Source organism: Notolepis coatsorum, assembly GCF_963971535.1.
Source record: "Notolepis coatsorum genome assembly, chromosome: 5".
In the NCBI taxonomy this organism is placed as follows: Eukaryota; Metazoa; Chordata; class Actinopteri; order Aulopiformes; family Paralepididae; genus Notolepis; species Notolepis coatsorum.
This window is the reverse complement of record NC_140169.1, coordinates 29,969,624-29,978,761: the sequence shown is the minus strand read 5'-3', so window position 1 is coordinate 29,978,761 and position 9,138 is coordinate 29,969,624. Positions and strand designations below refer to the sequence as shown.

General features: G+C 41.6%; 1 protein-coding gene across 2 annotated transcripts in view; it reads right to left on the bottom strand.

The window, feature by feature from the left end:
* Window positions 1-2,095: 2,095 nt before the first annotated feature.
* The window catches only part of itgb2 (integrin, beta 2), a 40,423-nt gene continuing 33,380 nt past the window's right edge, over window positions 2,096-9,138 (bottom strand). For both annotated transcript variants that reach the window (XM_084314780.1, XM_084314781.1), the window contains 4 exons: window positions 8,625-8,844; window positions 8,217-8,428; window positions 7,627-7,793; window positions 2,096-4,938 (listed from right to left, as the gene is read on the bottom strand). In XM_084314780.1, the coding sequence (XP_084170906.1) occupies window positions 4,873-4,938; window positions 7,627-7,793; window positions 8,217-8,428; window positions 8,625-8,844 (665 nt within the window). In that variant the 3' untranslated portion in view covers window positions 2,096-4,872. The remainder of the gene's footprint in view (window positions 4,939-7,626; window positions 7,794-8,216; window positions 8,429-8,624; window positions 8,845-9,138) is intronic.

Below are 9,138 nucleotides of genomic sequence, written 5' to 3'. Positions count from 1 at the left end.
GCTGCCTCTGCCGCTCTCCTGGGTGGGGCCTCGGTGGAGGACATCTGTGCTGCAGCTTCATGGTCCTCCCCGGGCCCCTTTGTAAGGTTTTACCTCATGGACATGACCGGGGGTTCTGTCTCCCAGGCGGTTCTGGGGTCTGTGGCCTTTCCTGCTTCCCGTCCTTTGGTAGGGTAGCAGGAGTGTGTGGGTATGGGCCACAGTGTGTTGAGTCACATGTGGTTCCGCCTGTGCGGTGTGTTCAAGGGGTTCTAGTTCCCTCTTGTTCGCATTCAGGTGGAGTTGACTGCGCCCCCCCTTCATTAGGAAGGATGGGGTGACAGGGCTCCCCGCACCCCTTGATGTGGGCTTACGGGTCCTCAGGGGGTACATCTGTCGGGTCTCGCGTCCGCTCTAACCCATATCTCATTAGGCTAGAGCGGGACGCGATAGCCATACGATATATAACGATAGGTTATGTATATAACCTAGTTATATTAGTATTGGCTGAGCGTCCCGCTCTACGCGGCCCTGAGTTCCCTTTTGAGGGATCTTTTACTGGAACGAGATTTGGCGAGGAAGAGTGTTTGGTGACCATGACCATGGTCTTATAGGCTACGCCTCCATAGGGGCGGGGCCCGGTCAGGTATGGGTGCATTAAGTTGTTCGTGGTGGTGTACAGTAGGTACTAGGAGATAAGGGGTATCTCATTAGGCTAGAGCGGGACGCTCAGCCAATACTAATATAACTAGGTTATATACATAACCTATCGTTAATAGCCTAGCTGCAGAATTTTGAATGAGTTGGTTTTTCTGTGTTTTTTTTCAGGAGGCCGGTAATGAGTGCATACAGTAGTCAAGAGATAAAGGCATGGATCAGTTTTTCAGTGTCCTTTTGATTTATAAATGGCCGTACCCTAGCTATGTTTCTAAGGTGGAAGAATGATGTTTTCATCCCCTTGTTGATGTGTGATTTAAAGCTTAGGTCTGAGTCTATTATAACACCAAGACTTGTACTGTAACTTCGGGTTTGATCCAAGGAGTAAGTTGCCCCATATTGCTCAGCAGAATTTCTCTTTTGGTTATAGGGCCGACTAGTAGGATTTCAGTTTTGTCCTCTTTTAATCTGTATAATGTGATGAGGAGCAAAGACAGTTCAGCTTTGAGCTCAATAGCAAGTATTCAAATGATGTAAATTCACCCAGGTCAATGTCATTACATACAAACGATGCAAATAGGGTCATAAATCATTGTGCTGTCAGGCGATTAACAAAATTAATCTAATTAATTACAGGATTTGTAATGAATTAATCTAATTAATCACATTTTAATTGCATAACCATTTTAGGCCTGATATTTTATATTCTATAATCATATTTCAAATTGCATGTGTCCGGACAGAATTCAGTACTGTATCTACAAAACCTTCTGTTTAATCATCTTCCCTTTATTAATTTTCAGGTCTGGTCAATTTTAGCATGGTGTTATTCACAATAAAAAAAAAATGTAAGAATTAAATTGATATTCTTATTTGGTTCATTACAATTTACTCAAGCCTAGTAACAGACACAGTATTTCTGACACTGGGAATACATTCCCTGAGATCCATATATGTACCTAGAATCAGATACCAAGAACATGCAAATGGGCCATTTAAAAAAAAGTTTGTAAATGTTTATTCTACGTACTTATGGAATGAATGAGATTAAAAAATAAAATAAAATAAAAAATCGAATACATTTTGAGTTAATTTTCATAACGCGCTAATTTGCTGTGTAATTAATTAATCTAATTAACGCGATAAACAGCCCTAATTATAATCACTACTCATGTAACCTATAGGATTGGATGATATTCCCTTTCAGTCTAGCCTATGAATAACTCTACATATACCATTGGTCTGAGAACAGTCTGTCTGGCCAGTGAATAACAATGGCTATGAATGTAACTCTTGTTATCAAAGCTTCAAATACAAAAACAACTAAATGTGTGTACGTGCATACTATTATACATACAGTAAAGCGATATACAATACCTATGTCGTTTTATTGGGGGAGGAGGGGAGAAAAAGGGAATACACAAACCATCAACAAATGAAATAAGTTTATTTGGTCATAATCAGAGGTGAAATTGTTACATTTGTACATTATTTATGTATGCATATATATTTTCTATATAAAACAGCCACAATGCCCCCAAAAAAGAGAAGTAATTTTGACCCTAATATATTCTAGGTTAAGGTTACATCTAGGCTGGGTAGCGCAGTGGAGAATGCACTCGCCTACTGCAGAGACTCTGGGATCGAATCCAGCTGTCAGCGGTACCTCCGGCTTGGTCAGTCGTCCCTACTAACACAATTGGCAGTGTTAGCGGGTGGGAAGCCGGCGGGGTATGTGTCCTGGTCATTGTAAACTGCGGTTCCTACTGGTCGGTCGGGGCGCCTGTTCAGCAGGGAGGGGATCGGGGGGAAATAGCGCTAACCTCAACACGCGTTACATTCCCCCAGTGAGACTCCTCGCTGTCAGGTGAAAAGAAGCGGCTGGCTGACTCCACATGTTTCAGAGGAGGCATGTGGTAGTTCTACACCCTCCCTAGGCCGACAGTGGGGCAATGCACGCAACAACCAGGAAGGGAATTGGCATAATGACTAAATTGGGATGGGAGCAAAAATACAGAAAAAGTGAGAACCAAAAAATTATATATAATGTAACGGATGGTATCGTGAAGCGCAGTCAAGAAGGGCTGGGGTGAGTAGCGGTACTATGGGTTAAACTCACTCTCACATCCTCAAAAGACGCATAGACACAATACAAATAAGTGAATTCACCTCTTGGTATAGCGGTCTGTGTTGCTGCCCGCAGTGTGGGAGACCGGGGTTTGACTCCCACTCGGGGCATCGAAGTTTGAGGTGATGTTGTCACAACCGTTACATATATATATATATATATATTTGTTTTTTTTAAAGGTTACAGCTAAGGCTAGTCTTGGTATTTGCCAAAAACACATAAGAAAAAGGTAACTGTACATTCACATACCCTCCATCATCCTATATACCCTATTGTGTCTGTGTTTTACCGCTCATAAACCTTCACTCACTAGCCATTCGTGATGCTGCTCTTCATGATGTGAATGACCATAAAACAGTGTCAGACGAGAACATTTGTTGAGACATATAGCCGTGTCTAGAGAAGCCATCAAAACATGTAAATTACAATGGAAACTAATGTTAACACTTTGATCGCCATGGGTTAAATTCATAATTTACCATCCCTCGCCAGCTCTATTTGTCTATGGAGAAGTTCCCCTTCTTTGCAGGGCTATAACTTTTTAAATTCTATTGCTACATTGCCATTATTATGGCCCATTCAATGTCCTATATGTATTGTTAAGGGTGTAGCAACGTTACACTTTTTCATTCACATATTCATACTAAAATATGGTCTAAAGTATAAGTATGTTTTTATCGTTTTCTGCAGCTTTCTTCAGAACGTGATTTATAGCCCTAAATGCATTATATTGATGATGAAATACAGTTTGGTAGCGATCGGCGCGAGATGAAAAATGTCAACTGGACGTACTTCTAGAATGATCTACGTATCATCTGATGATGACCGGATGGGCGGGGGATCGTTTATAATTCCGTGGGCAGCGTTAGATGATTCATCCAGAGTGGGTCATATGTTCATCATAGCAGTTTATATTGAACACGTTAGAATATAACGCTGAATCTTATGATAACGCTGAATGTTCCTCGCGCCGTTGGACGATCAGCGTGGAGTAGACCGTTTTCGATTATGGGATGTAGAAATGCCCGATCCATTTCCAGGTTGTATAATAGAAAATACGTCCAAATAACGTTGTTTATTGAGTTAGGGCGAGCGATCTATTATCCAGTGTTTCAAGATGGAGTCGCGGGAGCTATAGAGAGTGGCCGGACCACATTTGCATGAGTACTACTGGTTCAAAGGTTAATATCCGGTTGGCGATCTGCCGATCGGCCACCAGATGGCGCTCTTGAACTGCTAGAGAGTTGAGAGGAGATCAGCACTGTGTCTCAGAGCTCCGGAAAGGAAATATGATTTCGATGACAGATTTTTGAAATATTGACATCAAAGACGAGTTAAGGCGTCCTCGGCGGAATGAGCATTGCGGGGAATGACGAGTTCCGGAGTTTTCGGCGGTTAAAGTGTTAATGTGACTGGAAGATTATTTGTAAAAGATGAAGAAAACATGCCATGTCATCATACATCCAAGGCCCAATCCTGAAAATAAATATGCTCTTTGGAACTTTCTTAACTGATCATGAATCAGAATATATATCTATAACTCCAATGTTTACAAACAATACAAAGAATTAAAATAAATGGTTGGTATTGTACATGATTGATGGATTGGCCTTGAAATGATATTGAACATTGAAATGATATTGAACATTGAAATTATATTGAAATAGCATGATGGAAGAGGAGAATATTCTGTATCAGTAAAAAGTGAAAATAAGTAATCTATATCGCATGTGCAGCAGGAATACAAGGGTCTGAGTAAGATTAGAAGCAATTATATATAAACACCCTGGGTCCTGTCTGCCTGTTACTCACTCACTGTACGGAGTCATAATACTGTGATTATTGTATTATAATTTAAAGCAATTTTATAGTTGGTTCTGCTGCTACTTTGCACACACACACTACACATCTATACAATATCAGATCAGAGCCAGTTGAACAAGCACCATGAACAAGACGTTTGCCTCTAATGTACTGATCAGTCTCAGTGTATTCTCCTGAAAGTAATGTAGACATAATGGTATCAAAATAGAAACTGTATCTTCAATTATGTCCTACATAGAATACTGTGCAACGTCTGGAATTATTCCTGCTGGTGCTGATGGTGCTCACTCTCCAGTGAAGGTAGGGTTTGTCACAGTCAAGATAGGAGTCTTGAACAGTGGATTATCACCCTGTTGAGAGAGCAAACTTCATAATTAGGGGTATGCTTGTACATTCAGCAGCATGAACAAATAAAACAGCCTATGATAAAAACACCCTGCTGCCTGTCTGCCTGTTACTCACTCACTGTACAGAGTCACAATACTGTGCTATACAATTATTGTATTATAATTTTAAACAATGGTATCGTTGGTTCTGCTGCAACTTTGCACACACTACATCCATACTGTGATTATTGTATTATAATTTAAAGCTTTTTATCATTGTTTCTGCTGCTACGTTATGCTATTTATATTGCTTCTATTCTATCCTATTTCATTGATGTCCCCCTACATAGTATCAGATAAATACACAGCGAGGCTAAAGATAAAAAGTTATGGATAAGATAAAAAGAACACCTGAATATTATCATATTTGCAGAATGGAAATATTCCAGTATAATGGTAGAATCATGTAATGGAGCTGTGCAAATAGCATTGAATGAGGTAGAATCATGTAATGGAGCTGTGCAAATAGCGACAATGGCTCAGGAGGTAGAGCTGTTAGTCGGAAGGTTCCCGGTTTGATTCCCGCTCCTCCTGGGCAGCATGTCGAAGTGTCCTTGAGCAAGACACTTAAGCCCTTAATTGCTACCGATGAGCAGGTTGCCACCTTGCATGGTTGCCTCTGCCATCGGTAGGGTGACCAGGTGTCCCCCTTTTGGTTGTACTGTCCCACCATTTGACCAAATGTCCCGCGTCCCTCATATTGAGAGGATGTCCCTCTTTTCGAAGCCAAAAAAAAACATGCGTCTAAAAGCCCCTCCCTACAGACAGTAAACGTAGCAACCCGCCTCTTGTCCACACACATTGCTCTGATTGGTTATAGTACTTTAGCGCGCTGCTTGCCTGCTTGTGACGTGACTGAGTCGTGACGCTACCTCATATCGCAGATCTGATTGGTTATAGTAATTTAGCGCACTGCTCTGCTCGTGAGAGTTGAACTTGTGACGCTACCTCATATCGCAAATCTGATTAGTAAAAAAAAACACAACAACATTACAAGCGAACTAGTTCAAGATGGAAAGCAGTAAAAAGAAACGGACCTGCAGTTATAACCAAGACTGGCAAACGACACATGACTGGGTGAGGCAGATGGCAGGCAATCCGCAGCAGGCTTTCTGTGTTTTGTGTCATAGTTCGTTTTCAATTGCGCATGGAGGAGAATACGACTTGAAGCGCCACAGTGGACGTGAGTCTCACTTGAAAGTGGTTCACCAAAAAGAAACATCCAGATCTATGGATACGTTTCTTTTTAAACCAAACAATGATAGCCAGACGGACAAGGTCACTGCAGCTGAGATAACAAGTGTCTATCACACAGTACAACACTCCCATTCATACAGGTCAGCCGACTGTGGTATGAAACTAGCTCCTGTCATTTTGCCAGACTCAGTTATTCTAATAAAAAAATTTACATTATCTATCTGTCCCACTTTGTCCCACCAAAATCTTACTGTTGTCCCACTTTGTCCCACCAAAATCTTACTGTTGTCCCACTTTTGGACTTTTTGCATCTGGTCACCCTAGCCATCGGTGTGTGAATGGTGTGGTGAAGGTGTGTGAGTGAATGGGTCAAATGTGAGGAACACAAAATTGTAAAGCACGTTGGATAAAGTGCTATATAAATGCACCATTTACCATTTTATGTAATGGAGCTGCAAATAGCATCGGATGAGGTAGAATCATGTAATGGAGCTGCAAATAGCATGCCAACTTGCCAAGTCAATAAAGTGCACGGGCTGGGGGGTGGGGGGCGGTTGAGCAGAGGGGAGGGATCAGGGTAAGTGACGTGTAGGTGGGTGAAAGAGCATGGGGTGGGGGGGTATGAGTGTGTGTGTGAGTGTGCGTGCGTGCATGCGTGTGTGCGTAGGGGTCAGGTGAGGGTGTAGGAGTGTACTGTATGCATGCGTGTGAGTGTGTGTATGTGTGTGTTAGTGAGTTAGTGTGTGGGTAGCCTGGTGTAGATGGGTCACTTGGAGGAAGAAGCTGTTTCTAAGCCTGGTAGAGCAGCTCTGACGCTCCTATACCTCAGATCTTTTATGCTTGTCAAGGTATATGACGTGATAAAGAATAAAGAATCAGAATGAAAAACTGCAACAAATGTAACAATTTCACCTCTGATAAATTCTATATTAATGGAGGACAAAATGTGCCAAAATGAAATCAATACTTATATTGTAATTACATTTTTAAATGTAGAAATATATGTGAATTAGTAAATCATTTAATAATTTTTTTTAATTATTACATCATATCAACTCATTAGCCCAATTCCCTTCCCTTAGCCCTACCCATAGTTTTGGAATGCCCTCGACACACACACACGCATGCACACGCATGCACACACACACACACACACACACACACACACACACACACACACACACACACACACACACACACACACACACACACACACACACACACACACACACACACACACACACGCGCGTGCACGCACGCGCGCACGTACACACACACACTTCTATGTTGTTCATCTTAGTGTCTGATTTCATCTGACCAAATATACCAAATATAAGTGAAACCGCAGTACATGGGGAAATCGTACGACATCTGCAGCCCAGCTGTAGGCGCTAGAAAGCTGCACCTAGAAATAACTCAAATGACAGTGACAAAACGGCAGTGGTATAAGCTCACCGGTATCCACTTGGGGTTCTTCTTCTCGTTTTCAAACTTCCTGAATTCTTTCACGTCGTTTATGTGGATGAGGGCTTTGATGAGGAGGAGGATCAGAATGCCAATAAAAATCACACCTGCGATGGAGCCTCCAATGATGAATGAGATATTTATGGACTCAGGACAATCTAGAACAATGATAGATAGGGTAGATATTAGGCAACTCTGGACAATCTAGATGTGAGTTAAATATATATATATACAGTATATATATTTTTTCTTTTTCTTTATAAAGGCATAATTCTTAGCATGTATAGTTATTTAAATAAGACATAAACAAATAAAATATGTTGTATATTTTCACAACTAAATAGACAAACTGTCCTCGGAAGAATAGTGGGTCCCTGGAACACTGGTTAATCAACCTTGTTTATCTATTTAGATTCAAAGCGGCTTTATATACCTGTTTGCTGTACTGTTACATTTGCACCTATTGGATGCCAAACTTATTTTCGCTATAATGACAATACATTTTAATCTAATCTAATTGAATGATGTGTAAATTAATTAAAGGCTGTATTTAAGGGTTGTGAATTCCATCATCAGCTCACCTCTGGTGTTCATAATCTCAGCATTGTATGTATCGTTTCCATCTAGCTGTTCCATGCTGAATTTCATCCAGCAACCCATTGCATCCTTCTGCTTGCATGAGACTTTTGTGATTTTGAATTCATCCACCATTGTGTGCTTAACACTTCTGCACAGTTCTGCACAGTTCTTAGCATATGGGCCTGTGTTGAAGCCCAGGCACTCAATGCATTCTCTAGAAAAGCAAGATTGAGAGTAGCAGATTATATATAAACGATAAAGTGTCTGGTTTTCAGAAAGGGTGATTTATACACTGTTTGTCACTTCATGTATGGGACTCAGCTTCATTCCGTGCTTGTTTTTACTGTTTGTTAACAAAGATTTTGATAAATTGTAGAAGTGGAAGATAGAATGAATGTTAGTCTGCTCACTGTTTTGTCTGGCATGGGGAGGTGCAGCCAATGCACTCATCACAGTACGGCCGCCGGTACCCCTTTATACACTCACACTTGTTACAATTGCATTTGCCTCTGCCGCTGCACACACTGCCCGTAGGGGGGGTACACAGCTCCTGAGACATGGTACACTGACACGCCAGGCCCTGATATCCTGGTTTGCACTCACACACGTCACAACGACACTTCCCGTTCCCTTGAAATGGAGAGGCAAAGCATTAGTTCTTCACTGCCAAAACCAAACATTTGTGTTGTAAAGTATATGTATTGTCACAGGTCCAAACCGGTCCTGTACATATAGTTACGGTCGGGAACCAGAACCCAGTTGTCTCATGTGATCATTTGGTTTGAATAGGTACAAGTTAGCTTGGCTTATCAGACTGGGTAATGATTACGGTAACGGGTTGGTCCAACGGGCCTGACCAGCTCCTCTGTAATGGGTTGGTCCAGCGGGCCTGACCAGCTCCTCTGTAACGGGTTGGTCCAGCGG